Below are 23,844 nucleotides of genomic sequence, written 5' to 3'. Positions count from 1 at the left end.
AGTCTAAGTCTTGAATGCGGATAATTATGATTATTATCGTTTATCGACTGGCTTCACCGGGCGCATTCTTATACATAACTTCACCGGACAATCTCACGGAATAATTCAAAGTAGATAATCTATTTCGGCTTTGAGATCATAATTGATGAGAGCCCTTAATGGAAATGTTGCATAGGAACAGCTAAGCGTGACTAGAATTGATTGCATACCTAGGCAAGCAAGACCGGTTGATCAATGACACAGTAAACACCGGATGCATACTGCGGGGATGATCGATGAGCCTCCTCCGCAGTAAGTCGGGGGTCAATACTGCATCACGACACTAACTAAAGTCGATGACCTTTGTGAGTAGCGTCTCCGGCGGTCATCCCTCCATTGTTCAACCGAGTACGGGGCTAAACGATAGATTATCGTTAATAGTACCTCAGCTAAGCGAAAGTAGAGACGGAATCAACATTTCAAGCGTACCTCACGGTAATGCCGGCAACTAGATTTCTCTCCAACTTCCGCAATACTACGCCGGGATCTCGGCTATGGCTTGATTGATTTTGTGGCCCATTGTTGCTGGATCTCCATCGCGCGCTTTTCGGCAATAGTGCACTGGAGCCTGTCACAATCGACCCGCACCAAACTCATTCTCTTCCGTCCGTTCTCAGCTCACCTCCACATTTTAGCAAATCCCCATGGGGTACACAGACTATCGCCGGACATGAGTTCTAGGCCCTAATTGGAGAGACTCCTAGTGTACACAGGGGCGAAGCTTGCCAACTGTGGATGCATATAAGTGTCTACATGTCTTTTGCTCTTCCAATGTAGCAGTTAGGATCGCAAGTTAACCCACGAGAGAGAATCAGAGAACGGAAAATGTTCAGCACAACGCCTCAAGAACGACGTGCATGGTATGCTGCCACGGCAGCTGCCATGGTCATGGTGAGTAGGAAGGCCTTCGATCGCATCCACTACAATGCCCCTGTGCAAATAGGAAGATAATGCTAATCGAACATTTTCAGGCTTTAGCAGGATATGACGCATCAACATTCAATTCCATCCAAGGATTCAAGACATTCCAGAATCATTTCAAGGAGCCTCACGAGAAGAAAATTAGTTCATCTATTCTTGGGGGCATCAACACGGGTAAGTACTGAAAGTATTTCAAGCAGCCGTGAATCACCACATCCAGTCCGCCTCCCATTAAGGAAGATGGCTGTCACCTCACATGAAACTGACACGAAATTTTAGCTTATCACGTCGGCGCAATTGTTTCTGGACTCTTCATCTCTCCTACGATCTCAAAGAAGTTTGGTCGGCGTGTTCCCATAGCTTTGGGAACGACAGGCGTTTTGATCTCTGTATTCATGCAGAGCTTCGCTCCGAACGTTACTTGTTTCATTGCTGGCCGAGTCATCATGGGCCTTGGCAAGGGCATCAGTATGAACAATGGCCCAACATACATTGCTGAAATTGCACCGACGAAGATTCGAGGAATCATGTTATCCATGTGGCAGTGTTAGTTGGTCCTTTGGAGCAATCACATCATTCCCATATACTGACCAACAATATAGTATGGTACACCATTGGTGCCTTCATGGTATACTGGGCAGCATACGGAGCGCAACGATCATCTCATCCTCTCCACGATTGGCAATGGCGCATTCCGCTTTTTGTTCAAATTCCACTACCCTTGTTCATCATTACGACCATGTTCTTTGTCCCCGAATCGCCTCGATGGCTTGTCGAAAACGACCGTGTTGAAGACGCCCGCGCTGCAATGGCTAGAGTTCGCAACGACGGTGTAGATGAGGAAATCAGCGATATTGTAACAGCTGTGGCTTACGAAAAGGCAACTACGAAGAACTGGGATAAGTGGTGGGCACCTTGTGAGTTTCTTGCAGCAAGAGAACAAAACCTTTTCTAATGTTTACGTTATAGATTTGACTCTCGTCAAAGTACCTTCGCTGCTTCGCCGAACTCTTATTGTTATCTTCATCAACGTCGGCCAGCAGGTGTCTGGAAGTTCTTCTCTCAACGCATACACAACTCTGATCTATAAGTCGGTCTTCAAGGACGATAACACTATCTTTCTGATCAACGCATTGTCAAGCACATTCTCAATCCTTTTCACTCTCAGCTGCACTTTACTTGTCGATCGTGCAGGAAGAAAGTTCATCCTGATGGCTGGTGCAGCTGGAATGGGAACAACTCTTCTCGTGGTCGCGATACTAGGCCTGAAAATTCCCGAAAATCCCGATGGCTCCAGACCGTACGGAATGGGGATTGCCGTAGCAGCAATGTTCTTCCTGTTCAACTTCTTCTACAAGCCATCGTGGGGAGCTACGGTGTGGGTTTATACGTCGGAAATTTTCTCGACTGATGTGAGAGCACACGGCGTTGCTATCGGTGCTCAATCGCAGTCGGTTGCTTCTACTGTTCTCAATCAGTTCTTCCCAGAGTTCCTTGACAAGTGTGGCTTCTACACATTCTTCTTCTTTGTCGGTATCAACACCCTGTTGCTTCTAGGTGTCTTCTTGTAAGTGGAATTACTTCCGATCCTTGGCCGTAGTCCAGACTAATAATTTTCCGGTAGCTTCATGCCCGAAACTAAGGGCGTACCCCTCGAAGAGATTGATGTCCTCTTTGGCGCCGAGTCGCATCGGGCAAAGGGCGAGGAGATCATTTACCAGAATAAAACGGGCGATGAGGAGATTGACGATAAGGGTGTGGTAGAGACGACTACAACAGAGAGAATCAAGGCCTAAATCTGCACAGGGTTGACAACCCTATGATGTGGAAGCCTAAGTGATCAAAGCTGATGGACTTGTCCGAAGTTCATGGCTTGCTTTAGTGTGGACTGTAATGCCTACACAATCGAGACTGCTAAGAGGGTGTGAGGGTAGTGCAACCTCTTGCTGTGACAGAATATCATATAACATTTGGTGGTAACACTATAGCCTAATTGTAGTCATCAGAGTGCTTTTGACGTTAGAACTGCAATTATTTGATATTTGATAGCTGTTCCTCCTGTCTTCAGATCATGTACGCATAGGAGGCACTTCCTTGCCTCTCTCATGCGACTAATAATGAGACCACTTCGATAATGGGAGAGACCATAAATAAAAGCTGCTTGTCTTACCGCGACCCAGGCAATTAAGCATTTGAAACACGTGTCTACATTAGTTCTCAGAAGGACCATAATTTTCTGCATTGTCTTTAAGTTTGCAAGTTCTAACGTTGCAACCTATGGACATCGCATTATGTCGCATCATTTCTTCCCACCAAGGCATTGGTTAAAAAAACAGGTAGATCCTCGTGGGCTCAGGCAGGTACAGATTCTTTCAGACTTGGTATTACTAATGATACAATTGTAGACCTCTCTATTTCTCATCAAGATTAGAACCATGTATCCATGACAGAGAACTACTTCCACTACGTGATATATTGCACAGCGTGCTACTCGTGATAGGTACTTGCGTCAATCCAGAATAAATCGCATTGAATGTTTTAAATCTGTCTTTAATCTAACTATTTTCGTGTTTCTTGGTTCAAAATGCCAGTATCAGTCCACATTCGCCAAACTCGTATCAAAAGCCCGGGTTAAGTCCATAGCCTTTAATTGACAATTAGGATGTCCTGTGCATGACCGTTGCAGCTGCCTGGAAAATCGTCAGCGTCCGTAGTGCAACGTATAGCCGGAATGGCACATACTTGATGATTGGGGAATAACAATGAATCTGCTAGTACGACGTTTTCTCGCCGGCCCGCTGCGAATACGATGACTTCCGCCACATCGTCTGGAGTCAAGGGTTCGCATCCCCTGTATCAAATCAGCGAGAATTGAGATTGTGGCAATTCATATGAGACTCCGCCCATTACTCACGCGTATACCGCATCCGCTTTGGTCTTGTCACCCCGAAATCTCACTATAGAAAACTCCTGCTATATCATTAGAATCGCCAACTGCCATGATATGCAGTGCACAATGCAAGGACAATAACCACAGCGACTTACTGTTTCAACCTGACCCGGGTCAATCCCAATCACCCTGATCCGGGTTGCGATAAGCTCGCGTCTCAAAGCATCCGTGAAACTGCGGACAGCTGCCTTGGTCGCACAGTAGATGCTTCCCCCTTGGTATGGCTCGCGACCAGCAATGCTGCCGATATTGATGATATCTCCAGACCCACCATTTGGTCTTTGAAGGAAAATTGGCAATATGGCTTGTGTCATATTAATCAGACCTTCAACATTTGTAGAAAACATGACTTGCATGTCATTTAGCGCGATATCGGGAGCTTTGTCAACACCCTTAACTAAGCCACTTCATGTCCAGACTCGTCAGACACAGTTGCGGTCAACCAACTCTTAGGAATGCGCGACTTACGCATTGTTGACAAGAACATCAATATCTCCAAATTTCTCTGGCAGAGCCTGAATGACACGTGCTATTTCTGCAGGCTTGCTCACATCGAGCTGGACCGTAAGCACTTCGACACCTTCACCAACTTCATTCTTGATTTCTTGAGACAAAGATTCCAACGCATCAATGCGACGTGCAGCTAGAACCAACTTGATGTTACCTCCTGCGGCTCGCGCAAATTCTTTCGCGGTGCTTCTGCCAATCCCTGAGGATGCGCCAGTGATAAGGACAGTCTTGCCTCGAAGGCGTTGGCGCACTGCTGTAGTCATGGCTCCGGTGAGGTTGCGAGTTGAGCTTTTGTGGGAAGTACTGATGAATTACATGCTGCCTTATAATCCCATAATAGAATGAGGTCCCTATTGGACCAGACATTGCCGTGACTATTGCTCGATTTTCACACTAAATGATTATTTCCATACAGTCTATGCCGCCAACGGCGCTAACCTAAACTCACGCCGGGGACTTCGGCTAATAGACAGCATACTGCTTCTCATAACACACGCAGATCTTGTTCCCAAGCTCATTTTCTCGCTTACTTCTGAGGATACTATTGTATTGTTCCCGATACTGATTCGAGTTACCCATGGAAACCCGAAGTTCCGCAATGTAGAAGCGCATGAGGGAAATGCAATGGTTACTACAGCTAGCAAGACGTTAAATGAAAGCGATGGACTGGAGTGATTCCAGCGCGCCCACTACTTATATTGTCGGTTTTCGTTCCTATTCTGCTCATCGTATGTAACTTTGTATCCTGTCGACTTACATTATCCGACACAATTGACACGGTACAGAATGACTGTCTCGATGAAACCCAGCAAATGGTGGTCTGAGTCGTTTGGGGTCGTCCAAACCAACCTCCGCGAGATTGATGCGGACATGGATGTCGACGCGGTGGCTGATTGGATCAAAGAGTTTGGTGCCACAGCATGGCTTTGCGGAGTTGGCGGTATTCAAGCACAATATCCTACCAGTCTTGCCTTCCAATCGCAAAACTCGAACTTAGCCAGAAGATCTAGCGGAGATCTAGTAGGAGATGCAATCAAGGCTGCACATGCGCGCGGACTCAAGTTCTTAGCCAGAATGGACTTTTCCAAGGTTTCGCCAGAGGTTGCCGCAGAACATCCCGAATGGTGCTACATGTCACCAACTGGACACTTCCAAGAGCACACTGCTAGTCTGGTATCCGTTTGCCCTTCTGGAGATTACTATCAACACCGAATTTATGAAATTCTCGAAGAGATTACAACCCTTTACAAAATTGATGGCCTGTTCTTCAACTGGGCAACAATGAACGAAGAGGACTATTTCAAGCACTATCACGGAGTATGCCACTGTGATAGCTGTCAATCGCGGTGGTTTGCCTTTTCTGATGGCCTGGAGCTTCCCAATGGCCCTGAAGATGCCAACTATGGCCTATGGCTTCACTTCAGCCGAGAGGTCATCGATGGCGTAACCTCTAAGATCCGCGCATTTATGGCTGCGAAACTCCCAGAGGCAGCAATCATTAGAACAAAGCTAGCAGATATTGTCTATCAAGAATCCAATAATGAGATTGGCCGAGACTTCTGGCATCACACCGTCTCAGAATGGGTAAGCTCATGGATTTCGTTCCGTCCAAAAGTGCCTGTCCTTTCCAACTCCACCTGTTTCATCGACATGCGTTACCGAATGGCCGGAGAAGAGCCTGCACAGTTTGCACAATATCTCCTACAGAGCATCTCCCGAGGTGGCACTCCATCGACATATATGATGGGGGTTCCAGGCAAGATACCGTACCCATGCCTGGACCACGCTCGAGATATCACGCAATTCCACAAGAAATGGAGTGACATCTACACTGGAATGGCTCCAGTCGCCTTGACGGGGTTGGTTCGACCAGACAGAGCCTTTATGGAGAAAAAGGAATACGCAAATGCGCTTGCAGAATTCCGTGGGCTTTACAATGCCCTTCAGGAATCGCAAATCCCCTTTGATGTCGTTGCCATGGAGCATCTTCCAGAGACCAATGCAAACGGGTCTCTCGATCGATATAAGAATCTCGTTCTCCCCAGCCTCGGTCAACTTCGGGACGGGTCAGCTGAGATCTTTGACGATTGGGTTCAGAGACAGGGAGGCAATCTTATTGCTACAGGCTCGACTGGCCAAGGAGTTTCTGGGAACATCCAACTCGAATCGTTACCTGTACACCGGCGACGCGCGGCTGTGACTGAGGGAAAGTTTCTGTGGTCCTCATACGTCGCGCCGCCTCAAAAGACAAAGAACATACATTACTATGTCGGACCAATTATCCCAATACATGGATGCGCCTATTACTTCGACTGGAAACCAGAATCTCGGACGTTTTATAGAGTCCTCGCTCGGGCACCATTTGCTCCCCCAGAAAAGGCATATGGGAACCTACAGAACGATCAGCCAGGTTGTGGCGTGGCCAGATACGGCTCGGGACAAGGTGCTCTCATTCCATTCACTGTGGGAAAAGCATATCGCGAAACAGGCCTTACCTGTCTTCGCGATTTCTTCCTCGATGTATTCAGTCAGATCGCGACGCCAGAACCAATTTCCTTCAACCTCGCTGAGCAAGTTGAGGTCACAGTGAACCAAACGGCTGGAAAACTGGTGGTCCACTTGATCAACATGTCTGGCGCACGAAAACTCAATTTTGGGACACATCTACCTATTTCTGGAGGATCGATCACTGTTACTGGTGGTGGCAAAGTTAGAGCACGAGCTCTGAGAGCAAACACGGAACTGAAAACTGTGGGTGGCGTTATACAGCTGCCTGAGCTGGATTTATTTGAAGTGGTGATCATTGAGGGAATGCAAAACGACCACCTTGTCGGGGGCTCATCAATGAAAGATGGAGAGGGCAGAAATGACGCCATTTTCCCAAATGGAAACCATCATCATGAATTCAAAGATGATTTACGAAGCGTATCAGCGAATGAACCGGAGAACGGGCTTAGAAATGGCAATGAAGACGGAGGTCAAAACGGGGACCCAAATGGCACGACCCTTCCCGTACCAAGCCGATGCAGCGAGGGCGTTACTATGATACACAATCCCACGCCATGAGGATGGAATATTTTGCTTTGTAACATACGTTCCGTAGACATGGATGAAGCAATGGGTCGGGGGGAAGCGGGGGAGTAAGGAAACATGCCACGGTTCCCCGCTTCAGGAAACAAAGCACGTAGTATTAATACATTTCTTCATCTTGACGTTCACAAACACATTTTATGAACTGAATAACTTAAGATTGGTTAGTCTAATTGGTGTGTGAATTCTCCGCAAATGCTACCTCGTAGCGCGTGGTGCTATGACAAGGGCCTCACGGCCTCACGCTAGCAAGCCGGCCTTGAAGCGAATACGCCGCGGTACGCGCTGTTACGCGTGTACGGCAGTCGATGCGCTGGATGAGGGACATATCAACGACAGGCTTAAATCGCTTGCACCGTTAGCAACTTGACGGCTCAATTTCGAATCCTGATTGGGTGCCACTTTACTGCACTAACGCCAACCTTGTAATCTTGCGGAGGACACAATGTTAGTCACATAATTCACTTGCCCGGGGCCGGCGTCTTGATGATGTTGAGGCTGATTAGAGAGTGAATGCCGAAACCTAATTGCCAGCTCCTACGGATGCGAGCAACGAGGTGGCTCTAGCTCAGTAAAGACCGACAGGACAGAAATGATGATCTTTGAGTCAGTGCTAGAGTAGATTTTCTGAGAGATGTGGGTTGTGTCTTCCCTTTTGGCAACATTTGCTTTAAAAATATTGTCACATGAATATCCAAATCCTTTTTCGATGATTACTGCTCAACCCATGATGGCACCCCGCGAACTTCACACGGTCCTGAGCACGGTTGCGTGGGAGCAACCTGAAATCGATGTCCTACGTGAGCTTTGTCAACCTGCCGAATTCATTCAGTGCAAAGCAGACGACAAGGCAAGCATCCAAAATGCGCTGAAGTCGGCCAATATTGCTATCCTGGCCAGCGATATCGAATCGTACATGCTCGATGCACCACGTCTTGCATGGATACACTGCGATCATGCGGGACTGAATAAATCTGCACGCCCGGAAGTGCTGGAAAATAGTTTTGTCGTTACAAGTTCCGCAGGCAGGTCTGCACCGGTGCTCGCGCAGCACGGTTTCTTCTTTGCTATGGCACTAGCATACGACACAAGATCCTTGTTAGAGAGACAAACAGAACGGGCATGGGAGAAAGGTCGAGAAGATTTCAGGTTGCGTGGTGCATTATGGGGACGTAAATTGGGTATCCTCGGTTACGGAAATACTGCTCAGGAGATGGCTAAACTGGGCCACGCTTTTGGGATGCACGTCACGGTGCTGCGGAGGAAGAAGCCAAAAATGGAGAGAGAAACTCCAATCGATGTGGACATTATGCTCAGCGATGAGGAGGGAGCGACGGTTGAAGCGCTCCTTGACTGCGACGTCATAATGATTGCATGCAGTTTGACAGACCGAACTCATCACCTGTTTGGCGCCAAAGAATTCACGAGAATGAAGCCAAGTTCGGTAATCATCAATATGGGCAGAGGGCCGATCGTCGACGAAGAAGCTCTGTTACATGCTCTCACCACTGGACAAATCGCTGGTGCTGGACTCGATGTGTTTGAGGTTGAACCATTGCCCAAAAAGTCTCAGTTGTGGGACCTGCCTAACGTCTATATCACCCCACACTCTACGCCTGGCATGCCCAACCGTACAGGTCGCTCAATCGAAATAATCTCGGAGAACATCCGCAGATTCAAAGCGGGTAAGCCGATGCTGAATGAGTTACATAGAGACGATGTGTACACGAAAAAAAGTTGATAATCAGTTTGTTACGAATGAAAACATTTGATAAACTTGGATTTGGCTATAAATACTACATGCAGTTCTTTAGCTTCTCGAAGCCAGCTGAAGAAGCTGTTCGATAGTGGAAAACAAAGTCCTCTGATACTCTTGGCGATTCATGTGTCCCTGGCTATTGTCCATACTACTTGTGCATGTCGAGTTGACTGGAGAAATGATTTCAGTTCGTCCACCGAGGGCAGAGCTCTCTCTTCCTGCTGTCATTTCCCCGGGATCTCTAGGCAGGACCGGAGGTTGGCTATCAGGCGAGAAAATTCCCATCCCGTAATGAAATTGATATCCTTGTTCTGATACAAGGTTTTGCTGACCGTCCGGGAGCTGTTGGAGATGAGACTGGTGCGGATGAATAGTCCTAGCTACTAGCATTTCATAGTCAGAGTTTAGGTCTTGTGAGGAGAAAATCGGTCTTTGATATTCAGTCGAGATCGGCGTATACGGAAAATCGAGAGAATAGTCGGGAATGAAAAGATTGCTTCCGTTTTCTGTAGCGGCAAGGGACACATTGGCAGGTGTGTACGATGTTGAGGTTGTCCAGTTTATATCATGAACCACTTGTGCCGGCATTTCGGGTTGCATCTGGCAATTGAGAATAGCTTCGTTGGACAGGCTTTCTTGCCTACGTCCCGACTCGTCTTCTTCCGCCTGTGTCTGACGATCCTGCGATTCTGACTTTTTGGTCAGGTTTGCTGTACGTGTTCGCGCGTCATCCAACCTATGGTTACCAACTTGTTCATTGGGACAGTACTCTGCCTCGTTGTACTCATGCTGATTCTCGGGCAGATTTAACGATGGATCGTCTGACTGGGGTTTCGATCCAGGTTGATTTGCACTGATCATCTTAGTCACTTGCAACATTAAAAGCAGCGCAGTCTGGCTGATCTTACCAAAGCATGGCCAGCAATTGACTACCGGCATTTCGGACAAAATTGGGGACATAAGGTCTGGTAGGGTCCCCCGCCAAACGAAGGGCTAAGCGAAGGACCAGGTCTCTTCTCTCGCCGAACCTGAGTATAATGGCACCAGCAAACGGAAAAATACTGCCGCGAGTATTCATGTGTATGGTAACGGGATCATCAAGGGCGCTTCGAAATATGGCAAGCGCTGTGTCGAGTAGTCGTCGTTGATGTGTTGGCAGGTTGGCCGACTCAGACAATTTTCCAACAATGCGAGCTGATAAGAGCAACTGACAACTCAGAGCATCATGAATCAAATGCGCCCTACTCCTTGGAGAAGCGTCCTGACTGCAATATTGCCGGATCCATTGCTGTATATACGATGATATCCACGCCAGATCGGCCTCGAGATGTAAGGTGTCCAGCTGTTTTTGTCCACTATAGGAATCCGCCCTTTTACGAAGCTCATTCTAGAAGGGTAATGTTATACATCTGATTATACTTTGGAAAACGTAGCGACAACCTGAAAATAATAAGAAAACATCCAAACATACCTGGAAAAGATACAGCTGATAAAGAGCTGGCAGGCTAACAGAATGATGATCTGCTGTAAGCTGTGTTATCTCTTCAATTTCCTCTCCATTAAGATTGAAACAATCAAGATCTATTGGCGCACTTCCATTGAATGAAAAGAATCTGTTTCAGTCAGGCAAAGTCCATTGAATGGATGCGTCTTGATCAGTTCACCTATATTCATTCAGGATCAGAAAGGCGCGGGTTCGCAGCGCATTCGACCTCTGCATTTCTGCATCTTCGCTATCGGCATTATGCTGTCTGTCTCGTGAGCGCGGTATGAGGCCAATTTCTATTGCCATGCGTGGTATCATCGCTGAACGGAGCCATCGCTGCTCGTCCAGGCGTGTTCTCGAAGACATGCCAAAGCGAGATAGTAACTGTAGATTATTAGTGGTCGTCGCTTGCTCATCCACTAAGGTTGAAAAATGACTCCTTACAATTTGGGCTTGTACAATTTCGATTGATCTTGCGCCTGTTGAGTATACCACGAGACTTAGTTTCTCTGCGTGGGCATAAAGCTTCTTCGCTTCGGCAATTTGTTCATCGATATGATCCGGCAATGTAGCCAAGGCTATAGAGCCTAACGCCAATACAGTGGTCGTCAGCATTGCAGATCGGCTGCGGACAAACTGTAGTGTGTGGAGAGATGGGTTGAGCATAGACCACTGAGGGTGTACCATGTCGAAGTATCTGTCTACGGTGAGTAGATATAGCAACGTGTTGCAGAGTGACTTTACGCAGTGAAAAGTTCGTGAGCCCGATCGAAACTGATCATGGACCTTTGTAGGGGATCTAGATCTCGAGCGACATCGCGTTTTGAGCCTTGTAGCCCGTACTCAAAGTATCTCGTGGTCTCACTGACCATTTCTTGCAAGGCAGCTGGAGTCCACAAGTCCAGCAACCGAGCATCTTCGGACGGCAAATCAGCTACGGACAAAACTGCTGGTCGTTTTGATCTCCTAGAGTCCGAGCCGCCATCTAAATTCCACCCTTGCTTAGCGATCTTGGTGATCGAAGGAAGCAGATCTTGAAAGCTGCCTTGTCCCTCACTAGAAACTTCCACTTCTTTGCTTTCGCATACTGGAAACTGTTCCCCTAAGAGGTGGAGTAGCCGCCGTGTAAGCTGTTTCGATTTTCTGGACGAGATTTCATCTAAGCTTTTCATAAGATTGTGTGGATCCAAAGGAGTGATGGTTCCTGTTTCTTGGGATTCCAGATCTCCAGAACCATTGTTATGACTGGCGGGTTCGGTGCTCTCTGTTAAATTGCACATTACCTGTTCAGAGACTGACACAGAGATATCCGTAGATTGACGTTCTATCGGCGCATCTCGTCGGGCATCCATACTTTGCGTACCTTGCCCGTTGCTCAGGATTTGCTCGAAAGTACTGCGGCTACACCAATATCAGGATATAACCTCTTTATCGAAGGTTCAGCTATGTTTTGAACCTACTTTTTACTTCCTCTAACCCGCCCTCGACGACTTTCGGGCAAAAAACATGGAATGGAAGCTGCGACGCATCGTAGACAAGGAGGCGCGTATGGATTGACATCGCATTTCACCTTTGCCTTAAGTTGTAATTAATGTCAGAGACTCATTCTAGAGATAATTGCGCTACAAGCAACCTACTGTACGACATCTTGAGCACCAAGTAAGTTTCATGTACGCAATTCAATTTCACTATAGAACTCACGCTTGACAGGCAATAGTTGACCGCTTCTTGGTCTCTTTCGTTCCTTCTCCGATGTCGTTCTCCCAGGCGCGCTTTAGAGAACGTTCCATGGCAAGTGAAGGAAATCTTTGCAAACTGTCTTAGGGGGTTGGGTGGTGGGTGAATGTCTTAGGTGCTCTTATAATGGGGAAATCAGGCGACGGGTGCCGGGTTGACCTGGACACGCCGGGGTTCTGACTAGCTAGCTGGCTAGTTACTTGTGTTAAGTTAGTCTACTCGCAGCAACTCCACCCTTTTCGCTACCCCGCCTGCCCCGGTGCTAGGTAGGCATGCCTTGGTGACTACCAACAAGCAGGGATCAGGAGATCATGATCTGGGGTACCTTCTAGCAGGACGCCTTTCTCCTTACCTGCTGTGATAGTTTCTTAAGATAACTATTTCATTACTAGTTGTCAGTTGAGAAAGTTGTACATATTTCCAGTGATGCACCTTTCCGAAACCTAGCCATCTTGATATTCAACTAATAAAACCACTTTTCAAGCCTGAACTCAAGACTTGTAAAAGTTACCTTTCTTCAGAAACTTTCAACAACCTAGGTAGAATTCTACTTGCTACATCAGGCGATAGACATTAGTAGTCTTCTTTTAGCATGACTGTGAGTATAGCTGTTCCCGACACACTCGCGCAAACGATGCAACATATTTACAGCAAGCTGTCCAGGTAAAATGTTCTGCTTGAATAACCTGTAGAGACTCACGTGCTATTTGAGTCCCCCAGTCGATGAATTTGGTCCCAATTCTCGGTTGGCTCTAGATGAACCATGATTACTTCTATAGTTGTGTTAAAGAAAGCTGGGTGAAATGGTTTGTTGTGGATTTGGTCCCATTAAAGGAAGAGAACACACGTTTCAATCTTGATGGGCTTTCTAGATCCTAAGGATGCTATTTCGTTGCAATGGAAATTCCCCCCATTTCAAAAGTGGGCGACAAGACACGCCGACTAGATAAATTCTTCCTATCTGTTCTTAGGATTACTCCTGATGGAAGAGCGAATTTTCAAATGTTTGAGCGTGAAATAGTTGGTGATGTAATTGTCTATACTGAGGTCCTAAAGACATCAAAGGAGACTGCTTCAAAGGATTCGAAGCAAAGATGCCTCGTTCTTCTGTTATTATTGGACCCAACTCTCGTCATGTTTGCGATCACTATGCTCATCAAGTGGAATTGCAACAGATTAAGGCTACCTATAACAACGCAAGCACTAAATGGACCTCGTTGCTATAGTGCCGTGACGACCTCCTGGACTTCTTGTATGGAGGATGAGGTCGGATACTTCGCAGCTTTGAACGGCAGAGCTTCTCATTTAGAGTACCAACGATCTCAACCATAGCAGTAAAGAATCTTTCCGGCTCTCTTAGGCAAGCTTCACTTTTAAATTTTGTCGTAATTAAAATTGAAGGCTTTCACACTACCACATTCGTCTTACAAAAGAACATAACAGTAGCAGCAATGTGTTGATTCGTTATGCGGTCATTGATAACTAGCCATATGCGATCTCGTCTGCCCTCGACTGATGTTGTAGTTATTATCTTGCAGTATGCCAGGTGGGCAGACACGCAGTAAGGTTTTCATCTTGTATTCCTTTCATTGCATTCCATTGAGTCTCTGCAGATGGTAGACCCATTGTTGTACTGCTTCGCTCAACCAAGACTAGCACAACTGAGGACAGGCGCATTAACATCATTCAATAAGCCAATGGTGAGATATTGATTAATGATGTGAATCGTGCCACGCGCGAATCAAAGCGTACACAGCTCACTACCATGGTAGCAAACCATCTGTATCAAGACATTTCCCAACATCCGAGTCTCGGTTGCCTTCAATAGCCGAGATGATGTTCTGTGCTCCCACGCTGGCTGGCTGTGCACCCATTGCACTCATTGTTTCCGCATTCCCGTCGACCAACCCAGTAGCACAGAACCCTGGATTGATACTCCACACCTTCACTCCGTCTTCTTTCAACTTGTGATTCCAGTCCAGCATGACTAGATTCATTGCTACCTTGCTACTACGATACGCAATTGTCTCAAAGCCAACTTCCTTTGGCCAACCTGCAGGCAATGGTGGTGTTGGGAAGTAATTCTCAGCCGCGATTGTTATCTGTCCTATGCCAGCCAAAAAGATCAGGCGCGCATCCGAGGATTTGATGAGGAGAGGAGCAAAGGTATAAGTGACAACATTTGCGCTCGCAACATTAATGTCAAAGGTTTTGTTGAAGGAATCTCGCAAGGACATCTGACCCGTAGTAAACAGCGAATCAAATCCCACGCCTAGTATGTTCAGCTCAAGCATTCAAATTCATCCTTCGCCCAGAGGTTCTCACCAGCATTGTTCACAAGTGTGTCAAGACGGCCATGGGCCTTCTCTACTATATCCGCAGCTTTGGTTACGGACTCATCACTGCTGACGTCGATTTCAAGTAGCTCAACAGTGCTTTTAGACTCTGGAACCTCTCCGCAAACCTTTTTGACCGCTTCATCTCCCTTCTGAGCAGATCTGCTTCCGAGGTAAATGTGGTATGTCTTTGAAGACTCCAGAAGTCCCTTGACGATTGCGTATCCTAGGCCCGTATTTGCACCTGTCACAACAACAATATTGGGGGCCATAGTTGACGATAATCGGCGGAATAATCGAATAAGCAGATGAGTATCCAAGGAGGAATGAAGATATCAGGCGTGTGTTTAGATTGTGACTTCAATTCACCACCTGGAGGCAACAGGCATTTGGGGCCACCATATATAACCGCAAAACCCGACCAACCGCGTAATATCCATCGCCGAGCCCTAATCAAACTCCCCGCCTGCATGTCTTATACTGAATCAAAACTCTACTCGCAACCCCACAATACCGACCATCTGGTTTTGAGTGACCCCTCTCGAAGAAAACGTCCTCTTGTACTCCGCCGACTTTAGCCCGTACATTGGTAATGTTAAGTGATAGGTACCCCAGTGATCGGTAATGCATAGCAATGTTCGCCTGGCACTATAATTTCCGTTGATTATGTTCTAAGGTCGCCTCGCCTCACTCCGTCACATGCTTCATTTGGAAACTCCTTTCAGGACTTCCAACTTTCCCTCACCGCTTGATTACCACGCCGCAATCCCCTGCCCCCTGAAAAATGTCGCCACAATAACTACCGATGGACGGCAGAAGCATCCTAATCGACACACTGTTGCAGGATTACACATTTGCCTTGATCTGGGATCTGAAATGACATAATTTCCCAAAGTTTACTTGGACAAAGAAGGAGGTAAAACCTGTTGCCTGAGTTGAAACGTCGTTACACTTAGGAAGGAATTGGAGGAATGGGAGAAATCTGCTTGTCTGAAAGTAAAGAGATTGTGCTAAGGCTTGACGGAGAAGTGAAGTGTGGGGGATGCAAAGGGACCGATATGGTTGAGTTGAAAGTGAAAATCTTTCAGAGAACACCAGAAAAGTCCGAATTTCCCTGCTCATAGTCTTATTCAATCATGTAAACAGCTACAGATACCAAAACTGCATTCTTAGTGTAAAAGGTGAACGGATGCGACTTATATGGAAGAGACTATCACCAGCATAGCTAAATGCGACACGTATTTCCTCTGAAGAACAAAGTAGCTTCAACCTTGCAACCTGCATTCTATTTTAAGAAGGTAAAAAATCTCATGGTGTAAGATTTAGCCTAACTTAAACCCTCCAAAGACTAAGTTCGTGAAGACGAATTGCGGATCGTACTTCCTTCTTACAGCCTTCAACTTTGCCACATTATTCTCTCCATATGACGCAATAACATCCTGATCCCAACTAGCATCGTTCATGAAAAGATAATCCACCTCAGCTTGCTCCTCTTCTACCTCATCATTGATCTTGTTGATTAGCCTTTTCGTCGCCTCATGCGCAACTTCATCATCTTTCTCGAGCCAATGTCCTGTGTCCAGCACCCACCATGTCTGATTCATCCTCTCCAACCCTAACGCGTTTCCTCCTTTCTCTCTTCCTGCATCAACCAGCAACGTAGAAATAGGCTGCAATCCTAAAGCCAATGTACCTCCGGTCAAACCTGCAATTGTAGCCACCTCGGGTGCTTCAGCAAGAACACCCTCAATCCTCTCATATACCCCCTCACTAGGCTTAAAGCTCGTCGTTCGCCAATCCCATCTCGGTATATCTGGTACGCCCTGTCCACTCATCATCTCCCTGAGCGTCTGCACTCTCGTCAAATCCCCCGTCGTGGGGATATTGTAGAATGGTGCGAATGCAGCGGGTGACGGAACAGGTCTGAGATAGACCATGTTCAGTACTACGCCAATTGATTGATTTGTTGGGAAGGCTTGGAGCATGAAATTTGCGTACGGGTCTTTAGTCGGAGTTGACTGATATTCGTTCGCTGCACGGAGGAGTTTAGGCAGGTCTGTGTAATTGTACAACTTAACTCCTCCCCAGACTTGGTAGATCGAATAGGTCTTTAATGTAAACGAGGTTACGAGGCCTAAAAAGCCACGGAAAACATACATTAGCTTATTGTGTTTTTGGGGCAAATTCTACCATATTGTAGACATTGAATTAGTGAGAAGGAGAGGGGGGTGTTCTTGATAAGATGGACCGCGTACCGAAGTTATTTAGTCCTCCTTTAAGCGCCCAGAATAGATCTTGATTCTCTCTGGCGCTGGCATTGACGAGTTTCCCACCCGCAAGAACAACTTCAAAGTTGACAACATTGTCGCATGCAAGCCCATAGAGGTCAGATAGATAAGACAGACCACCTAGTCATTCAAAATAAATTAACGATGTCTCTGTACATGTTGTTCAAAGATTCAAGATTATGAAGAAAGTGACTTACTCCCCAAGATCAATCCCCCAACTCCAACATCCAGAACTCTGCCGCCAACAACTGTTACCTTAGATCGTTCCAACTCGGCGTAAACTTCACCCCATTTAAGTCCTGCACCAATTTTTGCCTCCGATTTCCTAGCATCGTATTGAATAGACTTGAGTCCAGAGAGATCTATCAGAACGCCACCATCGGTGTTTGCCGCCAATGGGGATGGCATGTGTCCACCGGAGCGAACGGCGAAAGAAACCCCACCTTTTGAGAGAACTGATACAACCTCCTGCGCCTGAGAGGAACTTGACGGCTGCACAATGCAGGATGGCTTGCTCCAAGCTGTTCCAGACCAGTTCTTTGTTGCCAGGGCTGTGTAGTTAGACGAGGACGGGAGGAACGTGAGCACAGTGGCCTTTAGAGTCTCGCATGTTTGCTTAATATTTGGCCTCAATGTGTTTGACTCCAGTATCGTGGCAGCGACTGTGAGGTAAGGTGTTGTTATTGACAAGACAAGTAGTAGGAATATAGAAGATTTGGCGGCAAGAGGTACCATGACAGCCATGCAGTATGCGCTCTCGTTCCGCATCTCTGGATGATACTGTAAGTAGAAGGGAACCGCCTCTTTAAAAGCTTGGTTGTCAGTCTGCTTGCCCAGTGTTTGTAATAGGAAGGTACTTCGGTAAATTTATGGACCTGATGTACGAGAATAAGCGGGAAGGGATCAAAGCCTAGCTTGTTTGTGGCGTTTATTGGTTTGTGTTTGATTTTTGAGTCCTCGGCCACGGACTCATAAGGTAGCTCCTTCATGGAATGACTTCATTTCGCTTGTACTGGTCGTCTAAGATGCACGAGATACGGCCACGAGGCAAGGTGTGACATGATGGTTTCATTGGGGCCTATGAGATAGGCCGAGGCTACGAATTGGTCAGCTAATCTATGCAGCGAGAAGTTTACTTTCTTGTAGCAAGTATGACATTAGTTCCTATGAGAAAAGGAAGGCGGCAAGATCAGCCTCAAAGCATCTTGTGTGAACATCAATTCCGTTCCTAAGGGAACTGCGCCCTAACGCAACATTGCAGAGATTGTGCAGCGAAAGATGCTCAATTATCTTTCTCATCAACTGCAAAACGTCTTTGGAACATCGACTGTCGCATGCGCGCACAAGCTGACTCCCAGTCAACACTCCACTCCCTATAGAAAGGCTGATATCCCAACAAACCCCCGACCCATCTACCGACAACGATACTAAATGCCATAGAGCCATACCGCCCAAAAGGGATCCACCAAGGCCAAGAAAGATACGAGGAACCGGCGTCGAACATCTGGATCAAAAGTCATGATATGTTAATGGATCAGACTTGTTAATTCGACGTGAAGAGCAGATCAATCAGACAGGTGCACACGGTTGACGCCGATGATTTCTCATCTGGTAATTGGGTCGCAGTCATGTAAGGCACTCACCGAAAGAAGTTGTATTAGATCATATTTCTTCCCATTGAGAAAAACATCATTTTGGTATCCATACCAGTTCGAGAAGAATACATTGTCAAGACGAAATGCATGTGGAGTGTCGGCACCGGATAGGATGAATTTGCACTTCTCTCCATCGGCGGTAGGCGGAGGAGGATACAACCTATGATTGGACCACGCTTTCACTGTGACCTCGCCATGGGTAGGGGTGAGAAGAGTTTCGACGCCATCAATCTCGACGTAGAGGCGGCCTTCGATTACCTGGATGTATTCATCTTGATAGGGATGGAAATGCAGAGGCGGCTTTTGCGAACCGAGTTTTAGAAGGTGGTTATGGGTGAGATGGAAGAGGACTTCTAAGCTAAAGGCCCGGTTTGGGTGAGACGGGTCGGGATGAACGCGGGCGGTAATCGCCCCATCGAAGCTGGAGAGCAAGAGCCAGGGAGTTAGTTGGTTGTCAATGAAAGCATGATGTTGGACATTGTGTATTGCTGGGAGTTCGGTGACACTGCAGATGGTGGACGAATAGATACAGCTGAGAGGAGATTTGAAACAGAGCTTACGCGACTACAGGATGATTTCTATCTGGTTTTGTGCGGAGCGGCGAAGGTGAGGCCATTTGATTGATAGATTTGAAGTTCTCTATTCCCTCAATGCTCTCTCTTTATTTACTCCTAAACAACGAGAACGGGACATAGAAAATACTTGCCCTGTTTGTACTGGTGGACTGGATGTTGATATTGGCATTGGTATTACAGGGACCTTTACAGCACATGATAGAATTCCCTCTTGCCATCGCCGATGCGGGGAATCTGCAGGCAACTCTATATTTGGCTGGGCTGCATTCAATATATGCCGCCTCATATGTCCCATCCAATAGCAGTAGACGTTAGCCACGGAATTTGTATAGCCTAGGTAAAGGATGATATTTGCCGAAGATTCCGTACTACCCGAACCCTGCGCCCATGAGGCACTCGGGAATTAGCAATGTCTGCATGTGTATGTACATAGAACAACAAAGTCCATGCCCGGCTGTGGGCCCCCCTCCGGGTAAAGGGAATAGAGACAAATGAGAGTGAAGTTGGATGAAGAGTGGGCGCAGCGGTGGAACAAGTATTGATGTTGGTACAAGGAAGATTGAATGACTATTACCAGCCTGCCAGCCTACCTTATATTGTCTGTGAGGTCTTGCAGTAGCGAGAGGGGCGTAAGTGGGTCGCGGCCCGTGGCAAGTAGCGCTTCCTTGCCAACAACCTTATTGTAACTCCCATTCAAGTTCCTGTACTTCTTCGTACCTCTACTTTTGAATTCATCAATGATACAACGACCCTACCGATCCAGCAAGAAGTAACATACAGGCACTTCGATGCAAATATTTGAAGGAACTTTATGTTGTGATACGAGAACATGAGTAAGACGCATTTTTGCTTTCCCCACTACTGGTTGCATCTCTCTGGCCAAGCAACGGAACAATTCCCACACGCAAACGGGCAGTCTCCCAATTCCTGTTCATCCAACGTACATCAATCACGGCAGTTTCTTGGTCAATGGCCTGTTGTTGTCATGATCCGCAAATATTCAGCCCCGAGCCCCACCGCCATGGCTCCCCCAGCATACCAGAACCCATTCCCAAACCACCACCAGCAGCTCTCTGTGCGTTGAAGCTCCACTCTCTGGATCATGACTGCCAGAGACACCATGGGGCCGCCGACTGCTATTGCCTGAAACAATAGACCCATTCCACTCAGCCATCCTACTGCTGCAAGAAGCCCTACCATCAGCAACAGCAACTGCCACAACAGTGTCTTTGTTCTTTCTCGATACAGAACTGCCAGGCTCTTTATACCAGCCTTAATATCGTCCTTAAGGTCCTGGTGTGCATAGATCGTGTCATAGATCATCGTCCACAAAGTGTTTGCTAGGATGAGACACAGTGTGGCAGGCTCGATCCCCAGCGTAAAGCCGCCTTCACCAAACCCAATGGTCTCTCGCCCGACGGCCAGTGAGCCCATGGGGATACCCCATGCTAGACAGAATCCTAACACTAGCTGTGGCACGTTTGTGTGTACTTTCGCCCATGGATAGTATGTCCAGCCCAATATGCTCGGGACAGCATATAGAATGTTGCGCATGGTGTTCCCTGTCATAAGAGGCAAGAACACAGCCGCTCCAATTGCTTGTGTGACAGTAAACACAAATGCCGCCTCTGGTGAGATGGCTTTACGTGGAATAGGTCGGTTGCGAGTACGCTCCACCTTTGCGTCCAAAGGTGCATCGATGAGATCGTTCCAGATGTGAATGGAGTTGGAGACAAAGAAACTCCCACCCAGCATGAGTAATGCCGACTGTACCACCTGCGAAATCTCTGTGCGCTGTACGATAGCTGCGTGCAACACACCGAACAAGTGAGGGAAGTAGATGAGAAACAAGCCCGCGGGAGGACTCAAGCGAGCCAGCTGCACATAAGGGAGCCACGAAATGGGCAGACGGCCGACCCATCCCGACCTGCTGTTCCCACCGTATTGCTGTGCCAGTGTGCCGGCGTTGGCTTTGGTATCAGAAGACATTTGGAATAATCCTTTGTTTAAGATGAAAGAGAGTTGTAGGATCGTTTAGATGGTTCAGATCTGGCCCTTCGACGACCCCCCAAGGCCCTTTTATTTTTTCCTTTTCTCTGCAATTTGGTCTTCTCTCTCTTTGTCACCTCGCTTCATATAATCTCTTGAGTTTTAGTCACCTGTCCCATCATTCATTAAAGGCAACTACATCTGTGGTATACTACCGGAATCCTCCTGTCGGCCACATTGAAATATCGTCAGAAAATCTACCCATCGGTGGCACAATGAACGAGCGCAAATCTCATTGGTGGGAGGTGATGGCCTGATGAGACATTTTCAACGCGCGAACAAGGATCGGGTTTTGTATCTGTCCAGGGTTACATTTATGGCTGCTCAATCAGTTCAACCTGTCTGTGCCGCTTCGTTTGAGGGACGAACATAGAGTCATTCCTTCCCGATAAAGTCGCCAATCACTCTCTAAATAAAGTTAAAGTCTATCACCATTGCGGCAGGAGCGTCACTGTCACCGATATGTCTGTCAAGGCATGTTCTACGTCACGTCTGCAGTCGTCCTATCAGCCAGGTCTAATCGATACCATGAACGAAGTAGAAAGCTCACTCTACTTGAGAATCTCTAATTTCTGCCTTTTACTTCCATTTATCCATCACTCATAGGCAGATCGAATGATGTCCTCAAAGGCCGAGCTTCACCCACCGCCAACTCATATCAATAACGCGCACAGAAAATGGGACACAACAATTTTCATCATTGTTCTACTCATTATCGCGGGATTTACGACGATCGCAAGACTTACATTGCGATTTAGAGCCAGATTGTTCGGTTATGACGACTGGGCCATGATTCCGGCTCTGGTAAGGCCATCATCGTGCCCTTCTGCTTGTCTTCATACACAACCAGTGGCTAATCTCCTTTCTTTAGGCCGGATACATAGCGCATTCGGTACTTGGTGCCTATGTGAATGCACGGGCTGGGATTGAAAAACCACTGTGGGAGGTATCCATTCAGGAATTTGAGTTGTGGTTGAAGGTTAGCATCATCCACTGCCCGTGCTGCTCTCTACTATGCAGCACAACGATTCTTTTACGCTGGTAGTGTTGTAACACTATCAGAAGACGCTTCATAGATCTTCAATGAAGTACTCTTGTCTAACAAAATAACCCTAGGGCATCGCAATCTCCCAATTTCTCTACCCACTCACTAGTGGCCTGATCCGCATCGCCATTCTTCTTTTTTATGATCGTGTCTTTTCAAAAGCTAGTAAACCCATGCGTTTCGCCATCCGCATCACCATAGCGTTGACAATTATCTATATCATCACATTCGTCATCTATGCCGGCTTCCTCTGCAAGCCTATTCACAAATTCTGGAAACCCTTTGAGAGGGCTCGGTACTGTGGGGACAATATTCTGAAGTGGATATACGATGCTGCGGTTTACAGCTATTCTCTGGTGTTGGATCTGATCCTTTTGATATTGCCAGTCTTTCCGATTCTTAGGTTGCAATTGAGCGGTGGGAAGAAATTTGGCGCGATTACTATGTTTACTCTCGGGGCTAGGTAAGTCTTTTACAACAACTCCCATGCTGATGCTTGGTTTCGAGCAATCCTTCTCTTTCTGCTGTAATTGAGACTTGTTACTTATGTATACTAGTGCTTGCATAGCTGCAACGTACAAACTCGCCGTCTTCGGTCTTCAGTGGAATAGAATGGGGTATATAGACCCACGATGTACGTGTTCATCCAGTTCAATTAACTTCCCACTGACAATTGAGTAAAGGGGCAAACCAACAACTTGCCCTTGTCATACCTCCTCAGTTTGACTCTTACGGCTATACAATGTGGATCCCAACACAAGCGGAATTATCAGCGGCCATGATAGGCTCATCCTTGATAGCACTCAAACCATATCTACAGCGGTTTGCTCGCTCAGCTGGGTCCAAGGTTGGCGCTTTTATCAAGACTGTGCAGCAGAAGAGTCAGTGCACCTCTAAGGACAATTATTCAGGCTTGAGGTCAACGAGTCAGAGATTGGAAGATAGCTCTGGGGGATTTGTTGGTGTTGGAGTTGGTAGAGATAGAGGGGGACGAAGGGATCCGTATATTCGAATGCACAGTGGAGAGTCGCAAACAGCACTTAATGATGAATTCGAACTTACGACTATTCGGAGGGAGAATGAAGGTAGTAGGGAGACACAGTGTAAGGGTCGCGGGAATAGGGAGGGAGAAAGGGAGATGGGCAGGGAGGAAGGTACAGACGTTGCCTAACGTTCCGGTGTATAAAGGTTGCTAGTCGAACGAAAGCTTCTAATGAGAACAAATGTACACTTCTTAGTGTCCCTCAGCTATGATCTAGGAACATTTGAGGTTATCAAGTTGCCTGTAGAAACGAGTGAATTCCGTGCCCAGCATTGTTGCATCAAATGTATGTACTGTACCAACATCAGTACCTGAAGCTTTGTAAACACAAATTTGTCTGCATAGTGTTACTTTTCCCTTCA

General features: G+C 47.0%; 10 protein-coding genes across 10 annotated transcripts; 4 read left to right on the top strand and 6 right to left on the bottom strand.

Moving 5' to 3' along the window:
- Positions 1-545: 545 nt before the first annotated feature.
- Positions 546-2,756, top strand: BU24DRAFT_493059 (general substrate transporter; the record flags this gene model as incomplete). The annotated part of the gene is made up of 6 exons (XM_033533940.1): positions 546-930; positions 1,011-1,134; positions 1,240-1,506; positions 1,563-1,877; positions 1,930-2,527; positions 2,585-2,756. The coding sequence occupies exons 1-6, from the start codon at positions 865-867 to the stop codon at positions 2,754-2,756; spliced, it is 1,542 nt and encodes a 513-aa protein (XP_033382783.1). The 5' UTR covers positions 546-864.
- An 861-nt stretch (positions 2,757-3,617) lies between these two features.
- Positions 3,618-4,683, bottom strand: BU24DRAFT_463236 (NAD(P)-binding protein; the record flags this gene model as incomplete). The annotated part of the gene is made up of 5 exons (XM_033532099.1): positions 3,618-3,650; positions 3,703-3,811; positions 3,875-3,930; positions 4,006-4,315; positions 4,379-4,683. 5 exons carry the CDS (start codon positions 4,681-4,683, stop codon positions 3,618-3,620), a joined length of 813 nt encoding a protein of 270 aa, XP_033382782.1.
- A 535-nt stretch (positions 4,684-5,218) lies between these two features.
- Positions 5,219-7,486, top strand: BU24DRAFT_348503 (uncharacterized protein; the record flags this gene model as incomplete). The annotated part of the gene is made up of 1 exon (XM_033523566.1): positions 5,219-7,486. The coding sequence occupies one exon, from the start codon at positions 5,219-5,221 to the stop codon at positions 7,484-7,486; it is 2,268 nt and encodes a 755-aa protein (XP_033382781.1).
- Positions 7,487-8,240: 754 nt separating this feature from the next.
- On the top strand, positions 8,241-9,251 carry BU24DRAFT_481898 (uncharacterized protein; the record flags this gene model as incomplete). The annotated part of the gene is made up of 1 exon (XM_033533212.1): positions 8,241-9,251. The coding sequence occupies one exon, from the start codon at positions 8,241-8,243 to the stop codon at positions 9,249-9,251; it is 1,011 nt and encodes a 336-aa protein (XP_033382780.1).
- Positions 9,252-9,299: 48 nt separating this feature from the next.
- On the bottom strand, positions 9,300-12,579 carry BU24DRAFT_451484 (uncharacterized protein). The gene is made up of 9 exons (XM_033531109.1): positions 12,457-12,579; positions 12,393-12,402; positions 12,216-12,331; positions 11,500-12,156; positions 11,200-11,452; positions 10,934-11,139; positions 10,741-10,882; positions 10,178-10,656; positions 9,300-10,122 (listed from the first exon to the last, which is right to left on the bottom strand). Exons 1-9 carry the CDS (start codon positions 12,543-12,545, stop codon positions 9,321-9,323), a joined length of 2,754 nt encoding a protein of 917 aa, XP_033382779.1. The 5' UTR covers positions 12,546-12,579; the 3' UTR covers positions 9,300-9,320.
- A 1,673-nt stretch (positions 12,580-14,252) lies between these two features.
- Positions 14,253-15,100, bottom strand: BU24DRAFT_348534 (NAD(P)-binding protein; the record flags this gene model as incomplete). The annotated part of the gene is made up of 2 exons (XM_033523569.1): positions 14,253-14,764; positions 14,818-15,100. The coding sequence occupies 2 exons, from the start codon at positions 15,098-15,100 to the stop codon at positions 14,253-14,255; spliced, it is 795 nt and encodes a 264-aa protein (XP_033382778.1).
- A 1,050-nt stretch (positions 15,101-16,150) lies between these two features.
- Positions 16,151-17,884, bottom strand: BU24DRAFT_463230 (putative FAD-binding oxidoreductase; the record flags this gene model as incomplete). The annotated part of the gene is made up of 3 exons (XM_033532098.1): positions 16,151-16,962; positions 17,084-17,236; positions 17,314-17,884. The coding sequence occupies 3 exons, from the start codon at positions 17,882-17,884 to the stop codon at positions 16,151-16,153; spliced, it is 1,536 nt and encodes a 511-aa protein (XP_033382777.1).
- Positions 17,885-18,398: 514 nt separating this feature from the next.
- Positions 18,399-19,387, bottom strand: BU24DRAFT_481897 (uncharacterized protein; the record flags this gene model as incomplete). The annotated part of the gene is made up of 3 exons (XM_033533211.1): positions 18,399-18,620; positions 18,760-19,192; positions 19,332-19,387. 3 exons carry the CDS (start codon positions 19,385-19,387, stop codon positions 18,399-18,401), a joined length of 711 nt encoding a protein of 236 aa, XP_033382776.1.
- A 925-nt stretch (positions 19,388-20,312) lies between these two features.
- BU24DRAFT_493056 (UbiA prenyltransferase) lies at positions 20,313-21,335 on the bottom strand (the record flags this gene model as incomplete). The annotated part of the gene is made up of 1 exon (XM_033533939.1): positions 20,313-21,335. One exon carries the CDS (start codon positions 21,333-21,335, stop codon positions 20,313-20,315), a length of 1,023 nt encoding a protein of 340 aa, XP_033382775.1.
- Positions 21,336-22,013: 678 nt separating this feature from the next.
- On the top strand, positions 22,014-23,611 carry BU24DRAFT_410181 (uncharacterized protein; the record flags this gene model as incomplete). Its single annotated transcript, XM_033525974.1, has 5 exons — positions 22,014-22,199; positions 22,267-22,374; positions 22,512-22,903; positions 22,998-23,074; positions 23,124-23,611. The coding sequence occupies 5 exons, from the start codon at positions 22,014-22,016 to the stop codon at positions 23,609-23,611; spliced, it is 1,251 nt and encodes a 416-aa protein (XP_033382774.1).
- Positions 23,612-23,844: the final 233 nt, after the last annotated feature.

Source organism: Aaosphaeria arxii (assembly GCF_010015735.1).
Source record: "Aaosphaeria arxii CBS 175.79 unplaced genomic scaffold BU24scaffold_5, whole genome shotgun sequence".
NCBI lineage: Eukaryota > Fungi > Ascomycota > Dothideomycetes > Pleosporales > Aaosphaeria > Aaosphaeria arxii.
This window is presented reverse-complemented; position numbering and strand designations above follow the sequence as displayed.